This window comes from Melanerpes formicivorus, unplaced genomic scaffold, assembly GCF_026170545.1.
Source record: "Melanerpes formicivorus ecotype bairdi unplaced genomic scaffold, bMelFor1.0.p_v2 SCAF_46, whole genome shotgun sequence".
NCBI lineage: Eukaryota > Metazoa > Chordata > Aves > Piciformes > Picidae > Melanerpes > Melanerpes formicivorus.
Window position 1 is genome coordinate 994,542 of NW_027142398.1, and position 24,000 is coordinate 1,018,541.

Consider the following 24,000-nt stretch of genomic DNA (forward strand, 5'->3'; position numbering starts at 1 on the left):
ACACCAAACCTTCAGTCTACAGCGATTAGGCACTGGCATGCTCTCAAAGCCTGAGTTAGTTTTCTCGATGGCATCGTTCTACAACCTACAACAGCCACAAGGAGGTGATTTGGGAACAAAGCTTGTGCTTGGAATGCTGCTGGGATGGTCTCTGCAGGCCTGAGCACAGCTCTGGAGCCTGCACAGCACAACTGCCACAGCCCCAGACCTACAGCCTGTAGAGTCAGAAACCCAAAGGAGCTGAAGCTGCCAGGCTGAAGAAAACTGAGAACAGGGCAAAGTGGAGGCTGTGGATGGCTTTGCACTTCAATACTAGGAAGAGGTGAAACACAAGACATGCAGATTTACCAAGTCTTTAAGGAAAAACCAAGAAAAGCACTGAAAGCCCTTAGTGTTGCTCAGGTTTCACGTAGGGACACAGACTGGAAGGAGCCAAACCTGAAGGAGGAAGAGAAAAAGCCCAGAAGTACAAACCACGATCAGAGCACAGCAAGCAAGGTTTCCATCAGAAATGTTTGATTAACAGGACAAGAGGCAACACCACCCTTCCCCTCTCCACTGCTGCTCTAACCTCATCTCAGTCCCACCTAGGACAGGAGGCTGGACCAGATGGGCTCCAGAGCTTCCTTTAGACTTCCTCTGGCTCTGTACTCCTGCCAGGAGCTACCCCCTGGGGCAGGACAGACTCCATGTCTCACACTGCAATGCCCCCCAGCTGAAAGAGCTCTTGGGAAGCAGGGAGCTGAAGGAGCCCTCACACTGCCTCCCTGCCTTCCAGCTTGTAAACACTGAATTAAAGAGGAGCTCAGGAGCAGGTCAGCAGAGCACAGCAGCCTATATTTAACTTTCACCCTTAAGAAGAAGGTAACTGGGAGGCAGAGGGGAACCAGGCAGCCAGGAACGCAGCAGGATGGCGCAGAACAGAGCCTGCAGCTCACACACAGATGGGCTGCTTCCCTGCCATGCACCAATTCACTGATTCCACTGCAGGTCTGAGCAGTAAGATGTGAAGAGTCATCATCTAGCTCTCTGGAGGGAAGAAATGAGGAAGTTCTGAGCAGATTTTCTCTCTTGAGTGGGTGCCAGTTGCTGCCTGTAAGTGCATGAACACAACTGTCTGGCAGCTCAGAATGTGTGCTTGAAAATGCTCAGAGGATAAGCTCTGGGTGGGTCACTGTGGCCAAAAAGCTTCTCATCAGAAAAGGTAAGCCCACAGTTTAAGGAGTCTGTCATCAGAATCCTGGTGTCAGCATCAAGGCTTCTCACTCAGAGGATGTTCTTTGCTTTACAGCACAGCCACAGCCAGGAGGCTTTCTGAGCTCTGGCTTTGGAGCATGTCCTAAACCAGACTCAAGAGCATCAGCTCCCTGTTCTGCAGCTGAACTAGCAGCTCCTGCAGGCATTTGCTTTTCTGTCCCTGTTCTTTTCATTTATTTGTGGAGTGGTTGGTTTTTGTTGGGTTTTGGTTTTTGTTTTGCCTACAGAGCTGTGCTTTCCCTGTTGTAGGTCCTGCAGTCACCTCTAAACACATAGAACCCCACCCCTGAGAGCAAAGCTGTCTCCCTCCCTGCTCTCTGAAGGTTTAGCTTTGACAACCAGAGGATTCCATAGTCTAGAAGGCTAAAAGCAGTGAAATGTGTGCAGAAATAACATCCTTGTCAGCACTGCCACTTTGAACTGGGCAGGGCATGGAGGAGAATTTGAATCTAAATTAAAAGCCAATGTGTTAATTAGCACATCTGTATGGGGGAACTTGATTAGCTCAGCCAGAGCTGAGACACTTGTGACACCTGCATTGCACACTGATCATGGAATCAATAAGGTTGGAAAAGACCTCAAAGCTCATCAAGTCCAACCTGTCACCCAACACCTCACGACTGACTAAGCCATGGCACCAAGTGCCACATCCAATCCCCTCTTGAACACCTCCAGGGATGGGGACTCCACCACCTCCCTGGGCAGCACATCCCAATGGCTAACAACTCTTTTTCTACTCACATCCAGCCTAAACCTCCCCTGGCACAGCTTGAGACTGTGTCCTCTTGTTCTGATGCTGATTGCCTGGGAGAGGAGGCCAACCCCCATCTAGCTACAACCTCCCTTCAGGTAGTTGTAGACAGCAATGGTGTTCCATGTATTTTAGATCCATACCAACACCTGCACAGTCAGAGGGAGCCACTGACTATTTCAGGGAGCAAGCACCAAGTCCCCTGGCCAGCCTGTACTCCACTGCCTGGGACCCCCAAATGGCACAGCACTGGAAATGACCTACTGTGATCTGGTATCAAGCCAGTCCCTGGTCTCAGCAGCAGCAGCACTTTGTTCCCTCCAGCCTGAATCAGCTCAATGGCTCGTGTGTGAGTGATTCCTTGGGTGGGCTCTCCGTTAATCTCAACGATTTGGTCACCAACCTGATGGGAAAAGAGCAACCAGGTTAGTGTCTGTGAATCTCTGATACCATCAACTCATTTGTGATTTAGAAAGGAGCAGAGGCAGATGCTTCTGTGTTCCCTCTCATGCTAAAATGCACTCAGCAGCAGCAGCGAGGCACCATGGCTGATGAGCCACACAAATGGAATGCTCTGCAGGTCTTCTGCTCAGTGAGCTCAGTACAAGGTCTCACATTATTAAACAATTACTTCCAAGTGAAGAGGCAGACAGCACCATGTGCTTGGATGGGTTTTCAGTCTAGAGCATCACATGGAGGCAGCTGCCAGATGAACCACGTCGAAGCTGGCAGCGTGTGGCTGTCTGCAGTCACTCCTAGCAGGTGACCCAGAAGCTGCTCCACGCTTGGTGCAGAGCCACGGCAGGGCAGGTTTGCTGTGGTACTGAAGGGAGGAGAGATCCCCACCGTGCAGGGCCAAGGGCTCCCAGGCCGGTTAGCAGAGGTGCTGGGCAGGTGGCTGCAGTTCACACTAACTGGGCAGGGGTTTGGAGCAGCACCCCTGAGAACAGGCCATGGACTCGGTCCGGCAATGCAAGCAGCAGCCGGTGGATGTCAGCAGTGCACAGGAGGAGACCGCAGAGAGGCTCTGGGCTCTGCCAAACCAACCTCCTCTGCCAGCAGAGGTCACTGCCTGGGTGCTCATCGCACAGGACAGGAGGGCTCCACACCGCATTGCCTCCTGCCAGGCTCAGCTGCCATCGGCTGGGTGAGAAATTCCTCCTCTAAAGTACAGCCAGAAAATGACACCACTTCCAACTGAGGAGGGAGGAAGAGTGACATGGAAATGGGAATCACCTCGGGCTGGGTGAGTGCAGCTCCTCTGTGCTCTGAGACCCAGGGCTCAGAGCTCCTACAGCCACCAGCAGCAACCCTGGCTGCAGAGGGCTTGCTCCCCAACCACACCCCCCCAAACACCCCCTGAGCAGCTCAGTGCCATGCAGTGGGAGGGGGCTTTATACAGGAGTGCTGAGGACCTGTGCCTGGAGTGAAGGTGGATGTGTGGGGGCTGGAGTTCCTGCAGTAGGATTCTATTGTCACAGCCCCTTCTGGGCACCAGTTGCCTATGAAGAGCTGAGTGCAGTCAGCTGGGAACCTCTTGGTTGCTCTTGCCCAAAAGGCAAAGCCCTGGAGCTCAGTCTTACACCACAAGAAGGAGCAATACCAGACAAATGGAGTATTGAACACTGCACTCATGCAGCCTCTCAAGCATGAGGGAAAAGCCAATTACTGTAAGGAACAGGATAATGAGTTAACAATACTCAGAACTTCACATCCAATTAAGCCTCAGCAAGGATCTGTGTCAGCCCTGTTCTGCAGAGCCCTGTGCCAGTGGCCACACGTGTGGTGAAGCACCAGCACTGCACCAGGACTTGGCACCTCATGGGCACCTCCTCAGCCTCATGCTCAGCCTCTGGAAACCCAGCTCTGGGCAGCAGCCAGAGCCTCTCTCTCACCATTGCTCTCTGCTGTTGTCCTTCTCTGTTGTGCTTTATCTGAAGGTGAAATTCCCAACACACACAAAAGAAGTGACAGAATATTTGAAGCAGCAGCAGCAGCAGCCAGGCTGTGCTCAAGCACTGCTCAGAGCAGCCAGAGCACAACGTACACAGGAAAGCTCCTCACAAAGTCCCCCCCTGGACAGCCACTCTCAGCTTTCTGCTCCACTGTGCAGTTTCCTGTCTGGGCAACTCAAGTACCCTGAGGAGCTGCTGCCCACACCTTAGGACCCTTGAGTTACTGTAACTCAAGAGTATGGAGTGTCCCTTTGGAACAGCCAGAGCTGTTGATGGTTTTCTCCTGCCAAAGGCACCACCATACCAGCTGTGACTGCATGGGGACAGCTGGGGGAGGGCAGCTCTGCCTGCCAGGACCACATGCTCCTGAAGGACAAAGTCTGTGGGCACTGGAGGTGAGCTCCTGTGCCCAACAGACAGTGCCACCACCAGACATGAGCCACTCACATGCACTCTCCCATCTTTGACAGCTGGCCCATCCTCAGCCAGTCGAAGGATGAACAAGCCCATGTTGTATTCCTTTCCTCCTCGAAGGCTGAATCCAAACCCTCGAGGGCCCCTCTCCAGCTCCACTGGGAAGCAGCCAGGACTCTGTGTGGGAAGTCAGAGGACAAAGAGATGAGGACCTGCAGGCAGATTTAAACAGTTGCTCTCCTCCTAAAAAAGCTTCACACAGTTCTGCATCTTGAGACTCTTGCAATGCAGGATTGGAAGTGAACTGAACCCCCCGGGGTAACAGCTTCAGGCTCAGTCTAAACATACAGAACCTTTTATCCCTTGAGGTTTGAGACATGCATGAAATGTCTTTAAGGAACACTGCCAAAGGGGCAGGAGTGGCCCTGCTGCAGGCGTTTTCTGTGCTTTAACAATGAGCATTCAACTACAGGAAGGAGATGAGGCACATTTCAGACGTTAGCACAGACGCTGCGGAACGCCTCAGTGTATCTTTGTACCCAACTTTTCCACCCGTGTGTCACAGGGCACTGCTTTGCTTGGTTGCTCTGCAACCCTCCCTGGCAATGTCTCTGCAACTCTGCAGCTCTCCACAGCCCCTGGCCCCTCACCCCCTGTACCTGGGGGTGCCGGCTGCCCACGGTGGAGGCAATGCTGGCATCCGACTGCGCCAAGTGCTTGTGCTCTGGCCAGGAGAGCCTGTAGCTGGTTGAAGCTTCCTTTCCAGCTTCCCCCTCCGTGGCTCCCCTGCACACAGGTGGAAGGACACAGATGTCACCTGCTTGCATTAACAATCCCCTGCTCAGGCTTTTATGGCTGTTCTGGGTTCCTTCTGCACACCCAGGAGCTCTGTACCTGTCTATGCTGGAAGATGCTGATGCCAGCAGCCGGTGCTGTGGAGCTGGGCTCTGCCTGGCAGAGTTTGTTCCTGAGGGAGGCCCACGGTGCTCTGATGAATCCAAACAAAGCCAACAGTCAGTAAGAACTTCCCAGGCACACCCACCACCAGTCCACAGTGACATCAGCAGCGTCTCAGACTGCCCTGAGCCCCCCAGCCACAAGCTGGAGAGGTCTGCCCAAGGTCTAAGTTGATTTATCACAAACCCACATTTCAGGGCACAAAATGTCACTTAAGAGTACTGACCCACATGCTATGCAAAAAGCTGCCTCTGCTAGAACCTGAAAAGGTCAGTAGTGGCCCAAGATGAATTTATGTCTTGAATTATAAGCTAATAAAACTCTTTTTCCTTATAGGGGTTAGAAGAATAATGCCAAGCTCCTGGCTCCTCAGCTGGGGGCACCACACTACTGCAGTTCCCAGTGAGGAACAAGCAGACCCCAGTAAGACAGAGTGCTGAAGCACCTTAAGGGAAGGCAAAGATCATGCATGGGATTAGAGTGAATTTCACAGGTACATGAGAGCCTCCAGGTCCCTCCCAGGACTGCTTACTGCTGTCACCAGGACATGCCTTGAAGAGCTTTTTCTCTAGAGACAAAATGTCAACTTTTACTGCGGGTTTATGCTCGGTGGTTTAATTTAGAAGCACAGGCAAGAAAGATGCCATCTGTTTGTACACATTCCCCAGCCCTCTCTCAGCCTGCTCTCTCCTGTGCCCAGCTAATACATGACAAAAGCTGACAGGCTCCTGCTCCTGTGGAACATGCTAAGGAATGTCTCCTGGCACGTGCTGGCATGAGAATGGAGATCACAGAGGGGCGGCAGGCAGGAGCGGGCAGGGGCGCGAGGCGCTGCCGGCGCTGCCAGTCCCAGAGGACAGCACTGGGGAGCAGCAAAACTCTGCTTGGCTTCACACTCTGAGATGCTCAACAGCTCCTGGCCAAAGGGGCTTTTTTTCTCTCTGGAGCTGCATCTCCCCTCAGCGTGACCCATCTCTGCAACCCAGTGCAGGCAAACACTCCAAGCCCTGACAAATGCAGCTCTGCTCTGGCTTGCTGCAGGAGTCTGCTGTGCAGAGGGCTGTGAGAGCTGAACTGTGCTTCTCCAACTACATCAAGGAGAATTTCAAAGTGGTGATGTATTCCCACTTGGGTGGAAGAGGTTCTGCTTCTCCCCTTCATTGTTACAAAATCCTTTACATCTGAAACACACCAATTCCAGCTCCTCTAAGCCACACATTTTTTCTGACTGGTCTCCTCAGTCTAGTTCTATTGCCTGCTGCTGACTCTTTTCCCTGTCCTCTTTGCTGCCTCTCCTCAGGTTCTTGCTTTATCTCCACAGTTTGGCTGCAAATCTGTAATTGAGGAAGTGGGAAGAGCTCTTACATAGAGTCCAGGTAAGACCATGGATAGATAAGGGACAAAAAAAAACCCCTTACATTCAGAAAGCTTATTCTGAAAACAAAGCTGATGAAGAGCTGATTAAGATCTAATGCAACCTGCTCAAACTTCAGTTGCATTATAAACATTACCCTGGGCAACTGCTTTCAAGTGTGTCCCTTCAAACTGGAATGGATTAGATTTGATAAGATTTTCATTTTTAACAGAAAGGAAAAGGACCTAATTTACAGAAGCCTCTCTGCTTCAAGCAGAAGGAAAATTAAGTCTTTGAATGTCTGTATTACAGGCTGAGATTGCATGCTAAACATTAGCAATGAAGGTGAAATTAGAGAGTCATCTGTTGGCTTCCTTCACATCCTGCCTCCAGGTGTTTGTTATTGAAAAGGTGAAGAAAGCAAACTCCCTGGCAAAATAATGGCAGTGAATTTAATGAAACCTGCCTCAGCAATCCAGAGAAACGCAGGGGTAAGCAGGGCTGGAGAGCTGCTTCCCTCACAAACCCCTGGAGGTGATGTGTTTGTAGTTAAACACCACCGCAGGGAGCGCAGCGTTGCACGGGAGCTCTCATCACAACCAGTCCCTACAGATGGGACTCTGCGCTGGCAAATCCTCACTTTGGAGCTTGGTGACAGGGCAGCTATGTGCAGAATCTGCTGGCAGCATGGGAGGCTCTGCAGGAAAGCCCCAAGCAAGGTTTCCATGGTGGGAGGTGATGGTTTCTCAAGGGGTGGCTTTGGCAGACAGAACTGCAGGGTGTTCCTGCTGTGTCCCAGGGATGCAGAATTAGACAACTTGTGTATTTTAACATGGCAGGAAGGGAAAACTCAGAGTGTTTGAATAGAGAGGATCTGGAAAGCAGGTGTCCCTGCAGCCTCTGACCAGCCTGGATCTGCCCAGCAGAGCTGCTCCAGAGCAACCCAGGAGAGCTTAGCCTCATCTGGGACGAGGCTGTTGGCAGCGACCCAGCTGCAGGAGACAGACACTGCCTGGGGGCAAGAGGATCTCCCCTCTGAGTGTGTAGCTCCCCCAGGGAAGTCATCTCTCTTTGGCTGAGGACCACAAGCTCTGGACAGGGCAGGTTCCCATATGGCAGCAGGAAAAGACAGGAGGTGTTTCTCACATGAGAACCCACAAGAATTTCTCCCGAAGGCTTCACTCCGGTTTCCACTTAAAGCAATTAAAAGTTGCCAACATCAGACCACGGCAGCAGGGTGGGAGCCATCCACCCTCCGGGGCACACAGCCTCCTTACCCTCTTCAGCCACCACAGTGAGAGTCACCACGTTGCCTGCATCCTTGATGAGCTGCACGATGCTGTCGTGGGAGAGCTCCACGATGGACTGGCCGTTCACCGCCGAGATGCGGTCGCCCACCTTCAGCTTCCCGCACTGCTCAGCAGGGCTCCCGTCGATCACTCGCCCGATCTTGTGAGGAATCACTGCCAATCCACAACAGGCACAGCAACACCATTGATAGTCAGCTCTGACAAGCTCCACCCAGCCCCAGAAGTGCCACTGCCACCCCACAGACCGCTCCTGCTCTGAAGGGTGACGCTGCCGGCATGAGAAACTGCTGCTGGGGATGATGAACGCTGCCCTTGGAGAGAACAGAGACACCAAGTGCTGGCCCTGTCACACACGAGGTGTGGTGCCTGAAGGGGCACAGGGGAAGGAAGGAGGGCACAAAGAGGGCACATCTGCAAAAGAATGAGCAAGACCCTGTGTCCCAGGAGTGCTCTGAACTGGCTGCTTTTGCCACTCATGCTGCTGCTCTCCGTTTCAGGCCCTGGAGCACCGTGGGGGCTCAGAGACAGTTATGGACATCCAGTTTAACAGAGTCATTTGAAACTTGGATGCAGGGGTTCACCACTCCTCCTTGCAACCAAAAATTAAGCCTTAAGTACACTTCAAAAGGAAACCAAACTTCTCCTGCTGGAGCCTGACCCAGTAATATGGTGAGCACCTGGCAGGGACTGCAGCACACGCAGGCAGCACAGAGGGTGGGCAGGATCAGCTCTGCACAGCTCCATTCCCTGCTGCTGCTCTCTGAGCTGAGCCTGCACCTGTAACAATGCTCCTGGGTTTCCCCAGCTCACCCCACAGCAATGCTCTACCCTGTACACATTCTTCTAGAGCAACTGGGCCAGAAAAGACACATCAGGGAACAGAGAGAAGTTTTCAAGAAGTAGAAGGTAAAAAGGCTCCAGGAGCTGAGCACCAAGGAGCAGAAGGAACAAGGCAGGGGGAAGGGACAGCACTGCCATAGCCCCCCAGCTCCTACAGCTCCCTACAGCCAGGCTTGTGCTCAGGACAGATCTCCTCTCATGGTTTGCTGAGCCCATTGTCAGCACTGCAGATGGCACTGGGCAGCCAGCAAGATGCCACTGCCAGGGGAGGAGCCTGCGGGCAGCTGGGGCAGGAGAGCAGCTCACAGGGCTGCTGCGTGCTGGCGTGGGCTGGCAGAGCAGCCTGGCACTGCGTCAGAGCACAGCGGCCAGCCTGCCCCTGCCTGCCCCTGCCCAGCCCCACGCTCACCTGGGTGCCTGGGACCACAGCAGGGCTGGCTCCTGCCCTTCTCAAACCCCTCTTCTGCACCACTCCCTTGGAACACATCTCCAAGCACCTCCCCAGAGTGACCTGCACAAGTTTCCTAGATGCTCTGCCTGGCACTTCACCTAAAAGCCTGTTTGGCTCCCTGAAGCCTGCAGTGGGTTTGATGGGACACTGCTGCTCTCCCAGGCACGCTTTTCTCTGGGGGCCTGGAGAGGTGAGGAGCATTACATGCCTGTCAGGATTATCAGCTGGCTTTCCAAAGCCGTGACACAAATCTGAAACACTTCCACACTGTCGTCAGCCACCCAAGATTAAAAAGCCATCATGGATTGTTTTAATGAGCCAGCACACACAGAAGTGACTGAGATGGAACAGGCACTGATGCCTTCTAGCATTCACCATGAGTTTATGTTTTAATTACTCTTCCCTTAATAGACTGAGGGGGTTTGAGTATTACATAAACCTAAGAGCTGACTGTGAAGAGCAGAACACCGCAGGGCTGCAGACTCAGCTGCTCATTGCTTGGTTTAAAGCTTCCTTGCTTTAGAGCACAGGAGCTTTGTGTCCAGCTGTGGCACAGCAGGGGCTGTGGGTGCACCAGCATCTCTTCCTTCCTGTCAGAAACAGCCTGGACCACAGGACTGATGTTTCCAGTGCTATAATTGGTTGCAGTTGTCCTTTACTTTGAGCTCTAGTGTCAACTGAAGAGGGATTGATGGTAGGATGAACGTGAGCCTGCAGTGTGCCCAGGTGGCCAGGAGGGCCAATGGCATCCTGGCCTGCATTAAGAACAGTGTGGCCAGCAGGAGCAGGGAGGTCATTCTGCCCCTGTACACTGCACTGGTTAGGCCACACCTCGAGTACTGTGTCCAGTTCTGGGCCCCTCAGTTTAGGAAGGAGGTTGACTTGCTGGAACGAGTCCAGAGAAGGGCAACGAAGTTAGTGAGGGGCTTGGAACACAGCCCTGTGAGGAGAGACTGAGGGAGCTGGGGCTGCTTAGCCTGGAGAGGAGGAGACTCAGGGGTGACCTTATTGCTCTCTACAACTACCTGAAGGGGGATTGTAAACAGGCAGAGGTTGGTCTCTTCTCCCAGGCAGCCAGCACCAGAACAAGAGGACACAGTCTCAGGCTGCGCCAGGGGAAGTTCAGGCAGAAGTTTTACACAGAGAGAGTGATTGCCCATTGGAATGGGCTGCCCGGGGAGGTGGTGGAGTCGCCGTCACTGGAGGTGTTCAGGAGGAGACTTGACAGGGTGCTTGGTTCCATGGGTTAGTTGATTAGGTGGTGTTGGGTGATAGGTTGGACACAATGATCTTGAAGGTCTCTTCCAACCTGGTTTATTCTATTCTATTCTATTCTATTTGCAGCAGACCCTCAGACCAAAGCAGTGTCCCTAGCACAGTTACACCACCACCAATAAATACATTAGAGACTCACTCTGTCTATAGCATTTTTCCTCAATGTCTGATGGCCCAGACAACACAACCAACCCATGGCCACACACCACCATCAACCCATGGCCATGCTGACATGGGACAACCATCTGTGCAGCACCAGGGACCAGAGGGTGACTCTCACCCTGCCACGGCCATGGGAACCAGCAGCAGCTCCATGAATGGACCATGGCTTCTGTGCCAACCCATGGCTGCCAGAGCAGCTGCTCTTGGGGTTCTTGAAAAGGCCTGGTCTGAGCCAAGGCTGCAGCATGCTCTAGCTACACATCCCATAAAAGCACAAAGTTATTTAGAAAGAGGTTTTTTTTTCTCCTGTGTTCCTGCTGTTCTTTTATTGTGCTGTAAAATGAAGTGGAAAAACAGAAGAAAGTGTCTGAGGTGCAATAAAAGAGACACTTTGAAGCCATCACTGTGTCTGTCTGGAACTAGCTGAGGAGGTTTCAGAGGAGTGATTCAAACTAAAGGAACCAAGTAAGGGTTTCAGGAGTTATCTGTGCCTTGATGTGATTCCTGGGTGAACTCATGGAGCTGGCTGGTGTTTCACACAGATAACCCAAACCTGATGACCACAGGGAATGAGTCTCAAAGAGAATCCTACTTGCCACCTCATGGGAAAAATACTCCATAGCCTCCCCCTGGCAGTGCTGGGTGAGCAGCAGGCACCAGCATGAGGAACACACTTGCACCTGATGACCCTGAGCAGACCTGCTCCTCTGCAGGATGTCACAGATCCCTCCAGGAACTGAGGTGGACTCCAGGGCTCCCTGCAAGCAGCTTCTCCCATTCACTTCTGGTCACCACATTTATTTCACAGCTGCCTGAGGCCACAGGCCTGTGAAATAAGGCTGTAACACTAGAGCAGGCTGCTACTTCTCCATTTTGATGACCTTTCTAGACAAGCACCCCCATCTCTGGCTGACAGGAACAACTTCACTGCTTGCTTCCAAGGACTTCCAAGTCTCAGAATTTCTTATTTGGGGGATCTGAGAAAGAATCATCTGATCAGGTACTATAAAGCCAAGGTTGAAACTCTACTTCCATTATGCCTATGAATGGATGCAGCCTGAGGATCCACCACCACAGCCCCACCATGCTCCATGCCCTGCAGACTGCCCTGTGACAAGTGCAGGTGCCTATATAGGGGCTGCTGGCCTGGGAGATGCTTCCCCAGCTCCCCACTTACACCACAGTGGGGTGAGAAAGAGCACACACATGAAGCAAGGCAAAGCCTCAGCTGGCTGGGCTGTCAAGTAGTGAGAGAGAGAGAGAGAGATGCTGTGTGGGTAACAGCAGCACAAAGAGAAAGCCCTGCAGATGCCACAGCCTGGCTCATGCCTGCTGATGTCGGCAGCAGCTCTGGCAGCAGGCAGTGACCACGCTGCCAGAACGTGGCACTTACCACCAGGAGGAGGTTTGTTCTTTGAGGTGAGGATGACAAAGCCAAATCCTTCGTTCTCCTTACGCTGCAGACGGACATCATAGACCTCTGGGGACTGCTGGCTGGCGAACTCCCCCCGGTTCAGGCGGGGAGAGCCATTCTGTGCCAGGGCAGGCTGCGGCTCCTCCTCCTCCGCTGGCTTCTCCCCTTGCAGGTAACAGACAAACAGCAAATAAGGAAAGCACAGCACTGCTGTTTCACCAAGCAGCTGCAGCAAAACTGGACCTCTCAGTATCAGTGCCAGCATGAAGACAGATGTCTGCCTGGGAATGTAAGAGGTGAACTTGCTAACAATCCAGGCTGGGTCAGATAGGAATCAGATGCAGGATAAGGCACTCAAAGGCCCAGAGTCCTCTGCAGGAGTGCAAAGACTCTGCTGCACCCTGGCTGCACACAGCCCACAGGCTTGGCACTGTCTACAGAGATTTTATCACAGGCATCTGATACCTCTTCTATGGCAGAAAACCCCAAACCATCATAGCTTTTCTGCATGCTACAAGATCTGCAGCAGAGATCCAGCTTCAAACCACAACTACTGAGATCTTAAGTGATCTCAACTTGGAACATGGAAACATCTTTGAAAAGGCTGCTTGGAGTCAGGCTTTCTTTTAGGCATTTTGGTCCTGAAGCAGGCTATCAGAATGCATCTTACAGGAATTGGGGAACAGATCTTCAGAACACCTTTTTCTGTCACATGTACCTGCTCAGAATTCACGGTTGAATAATGCAATGGAAAAGCAACACTGGCAGCTAATCAGATCGGGGGACCCTTATCAGTTCTCCTGAGCCCCTTCCCAGCTCTGCCATTCATGTGATCAGCATCATCGAGCCAGGGACAATAACCTTCTGTGCACTGCTGATCTGATTGCTGACCTAAAACTGTAGAGTTATTCTTGCTCCAGACAGATGCCACAAGACTGGAGCAGGCCATGCAGAAAAGAGATCAGATTACCCCTTGGTTTGCACAGCATTACTGGCTCTTCTCACCAACAGCTGCAATGAGCTCTGATGAAAAACACCACTGCCACCACCACCCTCAGAGCCTTACCAGTGTGAGCAAGCAAGCACCACCTTACTAGAGTCTGCTTTTCTCCACCTGCTCAGAATTACAGTTGAGCCTCCTGCAGCTCAGTCTGCTCAGCTCTAGAGCAGCAATTAGAACCATAGAATCATTAGGGTTGGAAGGGACCTCAAGGATCATCTAGTTCTAACCCCCCTGCCAAGGGCAGGGACCCCCCACACTACAGAGCTAAGTTCAGAGCAGCTTCCACTAGCAACAGGCTCCCACAGCTGCGCCGCACAGCCTCTCTGGACAGAGGGACACCTACCACCAAAGAAGAGCTTCCTGCGGACGGTGAGCAGCACCTGGCCGTTGCGCGCCGCGCTGGTCATCAGGTCCAGAACCTGCTTGTGTGACTTGCCCTTGACAGGGATCCCGTCGATGCACATCAGCTCGTCCGCGGCCCGCAGCCTGCCGTCCTTCTCCGCCGCTCCCAGCGGGATGATGGCTCCGATGTAAATCTGCCCAGAGCAGAGCCAGGGGGTTGGACAGCAAAACACAGCCATAGAATTGTTAGGGTTGGAAGGGAGCTCAAGGCTTAGCCAGTTCCAAGCCCCCTGCCATGGTCAGGGACACCTCACACTCACTACAGCAGGTTGCTCACAGCCACATCCAGCCTGGCCTTCCAAACTCCAGGGATGAGGCTTCCACCACCTCCCTGGGCAACCTGTGTTTTCAACCTGTGTTTCACCACCCTCATGGGGAAGAGCTTCTTCCTAACATCCAAACTGAATCTACCCTTTTTTTTTCCCCCCCACTCCCCCCAGTCCTATCACTCCCTGGCACCCTTGAAAGTCCCTCTCCAGCTTTCTCATAGCCCCCTTCAAATACTGGAAGGCCACAATAAGGTCTCCTCAGAGCCTTCTCTTCTCCAGACTGAACAGCCCCAACTCTCTCAGTCTGTCCTCATAAGAGAAGTGCTCCAGCCCTCTAATCATCCTTGTCACCATCCACAAACTCATCCTCTAATAATCCAGAAACTCATCACAGCAACTAATGGTTGGAGTCCAGAGGAATCCAAACAGATGAGAGCTTTGGGGGAAGGTATCTTAAAAGTTATCTGACTGTCCCGTTGGAGCAGAGGCAGGCAGAGAGTGCTCTCTGCACAAGCTCACACAGTGGATACAACCTGGGAGCTCAGAGTATTCAGTAAATATTTAAAGTTGGGGGGAGGGGGGGAGGGTTAAGATTCAGTAAATATTTAAAGTTGGGGGGGTGGGGGTGGGTTAAGATTCAGTAAATATTTAAAGGTGGTGGTGGGAGACTTTAATCTTTATTTCCATAAATTCTCCAAGTATCAGCAGCTCTTATCTGTGAGCTTGCTGAAAAGCCCAAGCTGACCCAAGCACACCCTCTGTGTTTACAGGATTTCCCAGACACCACTGAAATGAAAGCCCCTGTCACTCACTCTACCTACTCTTTGCTTTTGTTTTCACCAAGACTAGGTCAGAGGGATTGTGGAAGAAGCCAAAGCCCTCAAAAGAATTCAGATTTACTTCTGAAAAGCTGCTCAGACAGTTTCACACTTGAAGGTTTTTCAGTGCACAGCTTTTGGTGGCGAGATAAGGGAATTCAAACAGCTGCACTGCCCTTATCAATTTTGTCTCACCCCACCACCACACCACCCTCAAAGTGCTGCTAAATATACCACAGATAAGCACACCACACTGCCTCATGTGCTGGAACCACAGATTAAATAGAAGATTAAGAATAATTATGGGCAGTGCTCGTTGGGGTTAAGCAATGGTGGGCAGATCCTCTGCACACAGCGTGCACGACATCAGCTCGGCACTGACCGACAGCCCTGGCTGTCATGGAAACAAGCCACCACAAACACTGTGAAGTGCAACAGAAGTAACAGTTTTTGGTTTTGCTCTTCCTCTTCTTTAAATGCATGCTAGGAGAAAAAAGAAAAAGGCTAGCACTGGATCCCAGCTGTGAATGGAAAAAACTTAGCCCTTGGCTGTAATCAGAGAACGATCTGTGAGCATCGCTTCCAACAGCTTTTCCTCTGAACTCAGCAGCTGAAGGAAGGGCCCCTGACACACAGGACAGGTCTCAGCACTTCTCCCAGTAAAAAAGTTGTCACTTACAGGCTGGTCTGGTCCATCCCCTCCAAGCACCCGGAAACCAAAGCCTGACTCTTGCTTCCGCAGGAAAACGTCCAAATCCCTGGTGTTTGGAGCTAAGACAAAGCAACATCACCAAACGTGTCAGGAGCTTTGATTGCCACACAAATGACAAGAAAAAGCTCCTTCAGAATTGAATGTTGCCAAGCTGAAGCTGAGGTACTCACGTTTGTCCTCGTAGATACTCTTAGACTTCAGGTAGACTTCGGAAGGGTCCAGTTTAGGAGAGCCTGGCCGCACGGCAGTGGGCGGGAAGGGCATGGGCTGTGGGATGGGATCACAGACAGCTTCCAAACTGCCTGAACTGTCCTGCTTGTCCTTCTGGAACAGACCCCACCCCACAACGTCCCAGTTAGCTCATAAGACAGCTGAGCTTGAGTACCTGTGCAGGCAACATCAGGCCGCTGCTGCAGGTGTCCCAGGGCATACTGAGCACTGCAAGGGAGGAGCACACTGCAGCAGCCCTTCAGTATGTGCAGGTTTTTAACCATCTGAGAGTTGTAACCCTCCTCTCAGTTATTGCACCAGGAAGGGACACCAAGCATCCCTGCCTGATTTCTTATCAATGATGTATTCAAGGAACTCTAAATACTACTACTGGGCTGAAACCCAACCTGGAAAACTGGACCACATGTCTGTGCATGTTAAAGAGAAGCACAAGCAGCACGAACTTAGGTCTGCCCTTTTACCATGAGCAGAGAAAACTGCCCCAAGCACTGCAGCAGTTTGACACTTCCTACATGTTTACAGAGGCAGGAGCTTGGCCTTTTTGACTGAATTATTTTGCCATGCTGTTTAATGCCACTGAACATTTGAGTGTTCCACAGGAAGCTGCTGCTGCACGTGCGCTGACCGCCAGTCCCTGGTATTTTTAGCACAGAGCTCACTGCCACGGCAGCCACGCTGGCAGGGCTCCTGTCCCCACAGTGCACAAATTTGTGCAGATTTGTTTAGTGCAGGCAGCTGTATGCTTGCAAGCTACAGGATCTGCAGCTCTTCCTGAGTGCACACGCTGCACCCATGTGCTCGGTGGGGATACAACTTTAGTATTCAAACAGCAGGACAAAAATCCCCAGCGACTCAAATCCCAGGAGATGAGATTACAAAAGCAGGTCAAAGAGTGCCCACAGACAGCAGCTTCAAGTGTAGTGCAAAACAAAAAGGGAAATAATGATGGAACTGAAGTGGTCAATTCCCATGGGAAATCATGACAAATAAACAATGCTGTGCCTTGCTGTCACACAAGATCTTTGCTGCACCCTCAATTCTTCAGCAGCAGGAAGACAGACATCCATCACCTCCATGAAACAGCTCAAAACCCTCCAAGGAATCTTTCAAGCAGATCATATTTACAAGCCTGTTTTGCAAACAGCCCCCCTGAATATTCTCCATCATAACCCAGTTTAAACAGATCACCAATACTCACCCCTTTAGCTGTTTTAGTAGGTGAGGGTGGACCTGAAATAAACACAAGGCAGAGAGCAATTTCAATAGCAGGGCAGTGAAACTTTAAACAGCACTGAGGCTCCTGCTGGGCTGAAAACAAGACCTGCTCATGTACTCATCTTTTAAATGACAAAGTGAAGGTTCAGCTGACCAAAACCATCACTTCAAATTAGAATTGCTAGCTACACAACAATGAAAAACATTTACTTCTCTTTTTGCTAGACAATGGTCAACCAAATCACACATCAGCTCATATGGAGACCTCCTGGCTTTGCCTAGGTGGAGTTCACTTGTCGTCAAAGAAATACAATTATCTGACTGAGGGATAGCAGCATTTACACAGAGAAAGCTCTGGAGACCACACTTTGCTTTAGCACTCCCCAAATCCTTGGAAAAGCCAGAGCAGGAGCAGACTGAGTGTTCTGGGAAACCCCCCAGCACCATGCTCCCACCCCACACACTCAAGGGCATCAATTCAGCCTCAGAACATAACGGCTTGGAGACACAGTAAGTGGCTACTTAACTGTCAAGACTGGATGCAATGAAGACACCACACTAAAAAGGAACTTTAAAACATAAATGTTTGCATGTACCTCCTCTTAAGATAAGCAGTGGCACCTCTGCTCCTACTGGAAACTGCTTCAGCACCTCTACCACCTGCAGATGTGTCAAGCTCTGTACGTTCTGATGGCAAATCTCCTTTATTACATCCCCTTTCTGAAGGCCTTGGCACCACTGGCTGTCCAAAATCATTTTCACCTTCTGCCCTGTGGGACTGTCTGCGATGGCAAACCCAAAGCCTTTAGGACCTTTGATTAAAGGAATGGTGACCAGCTCTGGCTGAGAGGCTCCTGAAGATGCAAGAGAGATCCTCTGCTCAGCTGTATCCATGGAAGGACCGTTCAGACGACCATTGACCAACATGGGACCCATTTTGCCATTCTGGTCCAACACAACTGTTCCTGGTATTAAGTCTTGGCTGGCCACACAAACATCTCCTTTGGTCACAGGTGGTCCATTGATAATAGGTGTGGCTGTCACTATATCTACCACAGGGTCTTCATTGTCGTCAGGAAGAGGATAACCACGACACAGAGTCATGTTCACATACTGATTGACAGGGACTAGTTGAAACATCTGGACAACATCTGCATGGGTATGGCCAAGAACACAACTTCCATTTATGTCTACAATGACATCACCTGTTACAAAAGAAAGGTCAACAGCGTCAAACCCCCAAAACAAAGCCACCCACACCTGTCCAGTGTAGCTCTGAGGCTGAGAACCAAAGCTCAGCAGAAGGGAGTCGCTGTGCAGGCTTCACAGCTAACAAGGAGCAGTGGCTATGGGCTCCTGGCTCTCTGTGGCCAAGCGGCGCAGCAGATTCCTCTGTGCATTGATTCCATTTCAGCTCAGAGCACAGCCTGCTAAATATACAAAGTTTAATCTGCAGCAGAGTTCTTTAAAAATCAGATGATACAGCACAGCCCCAGGAGAGGAAGCAGTGCACACACAGCTGTCTTCCACTCTAATTCACACTGCGCAGCATCCCAAACTCAATCCAGAGCAAGTCGGATTTTTTTAGGGGGCTCCCATGTTTATTTTGGGACTCGCTGAACTGAAGCCAGGATTGCACCCACACACGTCCTGTGCTCTTAAGGCTGCTGCCACACATGGCACTGAGTGCATGTGCAAAGTGAGGTGACAGTGGGCTTGAACCCTGAATGTGCAGCGCTGTTCCCACAGCATCTCCTTACTGAGCTGCCTGGGCACCACAGGCTGCTTCCCACTCACACCCAAGTGCAGCACACATAGCACTGCAGGGCTCTCTCCATTTTTAGAGGACAAAAAGGAACCACAAACAACAGGCCAGGAACAGAACAGGGAATAGTTTCATTTCATAAGTAAATAATATTTAATCATCAAAAGCAGGAACTCTTCTTACTCATCTGAAGATTAAGAAGAGTTCACATAAAGCAGTTCTGCCTTGCCCAGTATGCAAGCCCTGTGTTACAGAAAGCTTCCAGGTAACTTAATTAAAGGTTTAATTACTATAAAGAGTGCAAATCCTCATGGACTGCAGGTACTCTCATCCCTCATTTCCTCACTTGTTCAGCTCATAGAGCTTTGCTTGCTCATTCCTGGCAGCAGGAAGGCAAAACACAAGGCAGGACTCAAACACACTAATTTAACTGATGTACAGAGGGGGAACAAAAATCATTCTGTGAACTATGAAGTGTCTCAGCTAAAGCAAAGCTACTGAAATCCTCAGAAGGGTCCTCAAAGAGGTTCTGTATCTACAACATTGCTGCTTTCCCCTTTCAGACACTGCTTTGCACAGCTCTTTCACAAATCTAAGAACTATTGCATTCAGTGAGGTGTTTGTATTGCAAGGCAGCAGACGGGAGTCATCCAACCTCCCTCAGAAGCTGTGCTCTCTAAAAGCACCACAGCAAGTTGAGGTTTAGAGAAGTAAAATACTGACCTGGTAAAATTCTGCCATCTTGGGCAGCAGGTCCATCCTTCAACACATTCTTCACCTGGAGAAACTCGTCAGGCCTGTCCCCCCCGATGATCGTAAAGCCAAAGCCCATGGTACTTTTCTTCAGCGATGTCCGGATCAGTGCTCCTGTAAGCTGGGATGGATCTCTGGTGAAGACAGACTTCTCTGGTCCTTTGGAATTATGGAATAAAGAAACAGGAAGGGAGGAAACCAGGGTTGGGTTTGCCAAGTGTTTTGTTTGGTTTTTAAGGTGCCACGAAGGTTAATGATTTGTTTGGTTGAGATGGGTTAGCCTCTGCAGCACGGCCATGGAGTAAAGCAAACAAGACACTCCTTTCACAGCTGAGTTCAGTGAATGGAAGAGTGAAGAGCTCTTCCAAGATGGTGATACAGATTACACCAGTGCTGGAATTAAGCTCATCCTCTACTTCCCAGTTTTACAGTAGCCTTTGAATGCCAAGACTGAAGTTGATCAAAAGCATAACCACACAAAAAAGTCATTCAAAACCCCACATGGATGTGGGAGGGCAACACCACCATGGTCAGAGGAAAGACAAGGCTAAGGCCCTGATGAATTCCAAAACTGATTACTTAGGATGCAAACTTGCAGATAAAGATATTCATGGACTCAGAGCATGGCTTAGGTTGGAAGAGACCTCAAGAGATCATCTACTCCAGCCTTCCTGCCATGGGGAAGGATGCCTCTCAACTAGACTTGGCTGCTCAAGGCCTCATTCAAGGTCTCTTCCAACCTGGTCTATTGTAGTCTATCCTATCCTATCCAGCCTGGCCTTGAACACCCCCAGGGAAGAGGCATCCACAACTTCCCTGGGCAGCCTGTGCCAGAGTCTCACCGCCCTTGTACTGAAGAACAACTTCTTAAGATCCAGTCTAAACCCACTCTGCCTCAGCCTAAGGATATTAAATGACAAACCCCACGGCTTTCAGTGATACCTGATTTTGAAGGGCCAACATCAGTCTGTCCCAGTTGCTTTTTCCTTTTGGCTTCCAACACTGGGTTTTCAAACTGAGTCTTCTGGTTAATGTGACTGTAGACATACAAGAGGGAGATGAGGACTTCAGCAGAAATCATTCTGCCCAATTCAGAGAAAAGAAAACCACAAAACATACATCTACAAATCCTGGGGGTTAATATCTCAAATTACTGTTCTGGGGGAAAGGATGATAAACTCTGCTAGTCAACACTGAAAGCATTTTTGTTCCTTAAACAACTTGATTTACTCTAAGAGCCAACACAGATTCCCTCCCTGTAGTTATGAGGCAGAGTTTCCCTCCACTCCTCTCTGCAGTCAAAAGATTTTAGTAGTTTAGAAGTGAGAAACTCTTTTTCCCTTGTCCCAGTGTGTTGCTCTTACCTACCTGTAATGTTTAAAAGCTCAAACATCACCTTTTTTACTATCAGATGCTGGAGCAGAACATCAGACTGGGAAAACCCAGTGAGTCTGAGCAGAAGCTCAGTAACTGTGTTGCCTTTGCAAAGTCAAGACATTAGTTTGTTCCATTTTTCAGCGCTTTCAACTCTACTAATTTTCTTCACCATAGCTACAGAGAGATTTCATTTACTCTGACCTGAAGGAGATTCAAGAAGCACTCTTGCAGTAGTTTAGTGGTTATTTACTTGGCTCTTTGGAGACAGCAATGAGAAGTTATTTTTGCTCTTCTACAGTTCTCAGGTGCCACTCTTAAACCAAGTGACCCCATTTTTGCTGGAGCTAAGAGAAAAGACATCAGCTCATTCCCCCTAATAAATTACTTTGTTTGCAACTTGCTTTCCTTCTCCCAGAGAAACAGACTCCAGGAAGTCAGTGAGGTCACCCCATGGATGCTCCCACAGCCCAGCACTTCAGCAGTGTCTCTGCTGGCTGTGTTTAATGCTTACACTGCACTGCAGCCCATACTCACTGCACAGCCCATGCTCCAGTGTCTTCTGCCCAATTTGTAACGATGGCCAATTAATAATTAGCACTTACTCAACATAATATGTGCCATATTGAGGGTCTTCTATTTTTTCCCATCCATAAGGGAGCTCTGCAATCAGAAAGAACAAAATTCTCCACTGCAGGGAAGAACTGTCTGCAAATACAGGAGTTCTTGTAAAGGAATGAGAGAATGGGTTATGGACTGATGAAAAACACAAGGCAAATACAGGTCCTTTTCTCTTCCCCTCATCTCTTTGAGGCTAGCCCTTCTGATGAAAGGACAGCAGTCTGTTCCAGGAGGCTGGAGCCCTGAAGCCCTCACTCTTTGTTCCACTAGGTGAGGGGATTTGTATTCAACAAAATCACACCACTTCAAACACACAATAAAGTCATGACACAAGTTAACCTATTCAGACAGGAAGAACCTATAAAGGTCCTTTTTATGGCAAATTCAGAATCTGGTGAGATGGTGCTCAGCAGCAGATCATTACTGCCTAAAGGTGGTGAGCAGTTACCACAGAGGTCCCACTAATCCAGCTGTAGTGCTCTAGTGGATACAGTCAGGTAGCCAGACATCTGAAGGATAGATTTGCTGTGAAGTCCTGTTGGAGGCTGCCCTAAGTCTGATGGCAACAGGAATTTTCCTAGCACATGACAGCATGTTACCAATTACTAAAAGCAGCACCACTCCATGGGGTTTGACAGAAGACCCTGTGGGGCTGTTCATTTAAATGTTGCTCATTGGGGTATCCTGCATCTCTCTGCTCAAAGGGTTCTTTCTGTCCTGTGGTGAGCTGCACAGGTTTAACAAGCAGCTGTGTGTGCCCACTGCTCCAGCTGGCTTTGTTAGCAGTGCATGGCTGCTGGGCTGTGCAGCTGAGGAAGACAACAGGCTCTTCTGAGCATGCCTCAGCTTCTGCAATGTGCCAGGCATTTGCTGAAGACAGAGCTACTGGGTACTCTCTCCTAGATGAGTAAATTGCCTGACTACAAAGGAAATGGTTGCAGGAATTGTCTGTAGGCTGGTCAAGAACCTAACCTGTAAGTCCTGAAGAAACAGTGTGAAGAGTTTGAAGAGTCAGACTGCTCCCCTCTGCTTACACATTCAGATACTGTCTCATTTCTCATTCTAACAAACATTTGGGACTTTTTCCTCCTGCCACATTCCACCTGCAGAACAATTTCCAGTGAGATTGTCACCAGTCCCTGCAGCTTTCTCCCTAACAGTGACAGTTCCTGGAACAAAACCTCTCGTTCTGGTCTCAGGAATGCAGGCAAACCCACCATTCAGATTCTGCTGCTCCAGGGAGAACACACTATGGACCTTCCCAGTCTCATATAAATCCATGTTGCCATCAAACTAGGGACACTCAGCACCACACTGCCTGCTCCAGTGTCACATGTAGCAGGAGGAAGCCTCTACACAGCAGTAATGGATTATATTCAGCTGTGATAAACTCAGACATTTATCAGTCACAGGGAACAAAGGAGTTCTGAACATCTCACCTCCATCTTCACAGTCTTCAGGAGCTTTGGCTTTCTTGCAGAGCCGTGGATCAAGCCAGGTGGTTGTCTTGGTGTTGTGACTGTGGAGCAGACCACGTCCCATTAGAAGAAGAGAACTTGCTCACACTGAAGAAATGTTGCTTTACTTTAACTTCTAAATATTTACCACCATGAGCTAAATATAGCCTTTAGGGAATGGAGCCTTTATTTGTGCCTCAGCCACATCATAAAGCACTAAAAAAAGGCAACACTGATGCTCAGAGGTAGGAGCACAGTGGAGACTCTCCAGGACAGATGTGAAGTGTTAGCAGTACACACACTCCCCACCCTGTCCCCAGGAGCTCATGTGGGACCATCAGCTGTTTCTACCTGAAAGAAAAAACACATTCGTAGCCTCTTCTTATGCTTAACTCTCAGCAAGGTTCTTGCTTCCTTTAGAGATTAATCAATGAGGATGTTTGGCACAGGAGCTGCCTTCCCACCCTGGGCTTTCATCAATGCTGTTGTGTTTTTAAGCACGTTCCTAGCCAAGGAACAGAAGCAGCAGAGAAAGAATGAACAGGACCTTGGGTATCAGTGGAAATTGAGATAGTGAGGTTGGCATGATGTTTGACCTCACGTAGCAACACCCACCCAGCTTTGCATTTTGTGAGACACTAAACTCCTATCACAAACAGACTCTGCACGTGGATCCCTGAGGCTCTCCTGTGCGAGGCAGCCCCAGGAGCACACAGCAAAGACGACTGACAGCAAGGAACGAAGCAGGAGGGACGCATCAAACTTCACAGGGAAGTGAAAGGAGTAAGAGCAGAAGAGAGGTGAAAGAGCAGCAGGCAGCTTCCCAGGCTGCAGCCATCAGCACCTCTCTCCTGAGGGGCACAGCAGCCCTGCACGGTGCTGTTCTACTCACTCGATGAAGTAGATCATGCCAGTGTCCGTGTAGGCCATCTCCCAGTTCTTGGGCAGCGGTTCCAGGGTTTCATCCCTCGCCATGTAATTTCTGAAGTCCATGGAGCTGCTTGTCTGGTTGTAGCTGGGAACAGGTTTCATCCAGTCAGGAGAATCTGAATGTTTTTCTTTGTTTTCTGCAGTTGTTCAGGGAAAGTGTTACTATTTGCCAGATGTTTGTCTTGTTTCTCACAAAGAACCACCCTCCTACTCTGGCGACGAGTGGCTGTCAAACACGTCCCTGTGTCTGATGTGCATTTTTCCACTTTACTTTTTTTTTTTTCCCCTCATTTCAGCTATGAACTTTGAA

General features: G+C 50.2%; 1 protein-coding gene across 4 annotated transcripts in view; it reads right to left on the reverse strand.

Moving 5' to 3' along the window:
- MAGI3 (membrane associated guanylate kinase, WW and PDZ domain containing 3) overlaps positions 1-24,000 on the reverse strand; it is a 70,852-nt gene that overhangs the window by 3,115 nt on the left and 43,737 nt on the right. The window contains exons 5-21 of one of the 4 annotated variants that reach the window (XM_068159548.1): positions 23,653-23,827; positions 22,743-22,822; positions 21,288-21,345; positions 20,251-20,345; positions 19,279-19,467; positions 17,387-17,995; positions 16,774-16,805; positions 15,515-15,668; positions 15,312-15,403; positions 13,487-13,679; positions 12,120-12,305; positions 7,966-8,151; positions 5,272-5,365; positions 5,037-5,163; positions 4,411-4,554; positions 2,273-2,411; positions 349-438 (exon numbers count right to left, since the gene is read on the reverse strand). In XM_068159548.1, coding sequence (XP_068015649.1) covers positions 389-438; positions 2,273-2,411; positions 4,411-4,554; positions 5,037-5,163; positions 5,272-5,365; positions 7,966-8,151; positions 12,120-12,305; positions 13,487-13,679; positions 15,312-15,403; positions 15,515-15,668; positions 16,774-16,805; positions 17,387-17,995; positions 19,279-19,467; positions 20,251-20,345; positions 21,288-21,345; positions 22,743-22,822; positions 23,653-23,827 — 2,603 coding nt within the window. In that variant the 3' untranslated portion in view covers positions 349-388. The remainder of the gene's footprint in view (positions 1-348; positions 439-2,272; positions 2,412-4,410; positions 4,555-5,036; positions 5,164-5,271; positions 5,366-7,965; positions 8,152-12,119; positions 12,306-13,486; positions 13,680-15,311; positions 15,404-15,514; positions 15,669-16,773; positions 16,806-17,386; positions 17,996-19,278; positions 19,468-20,250; positions 20,346-21,287; positions 21,346-22,742; positions 22,823-23,652; positions 23,828-24,000) is intronic. The other 3 variants (XM_068159547.1, XM_068159546.1, XM_068159545.1) reach the window with 3 other exon arrangements.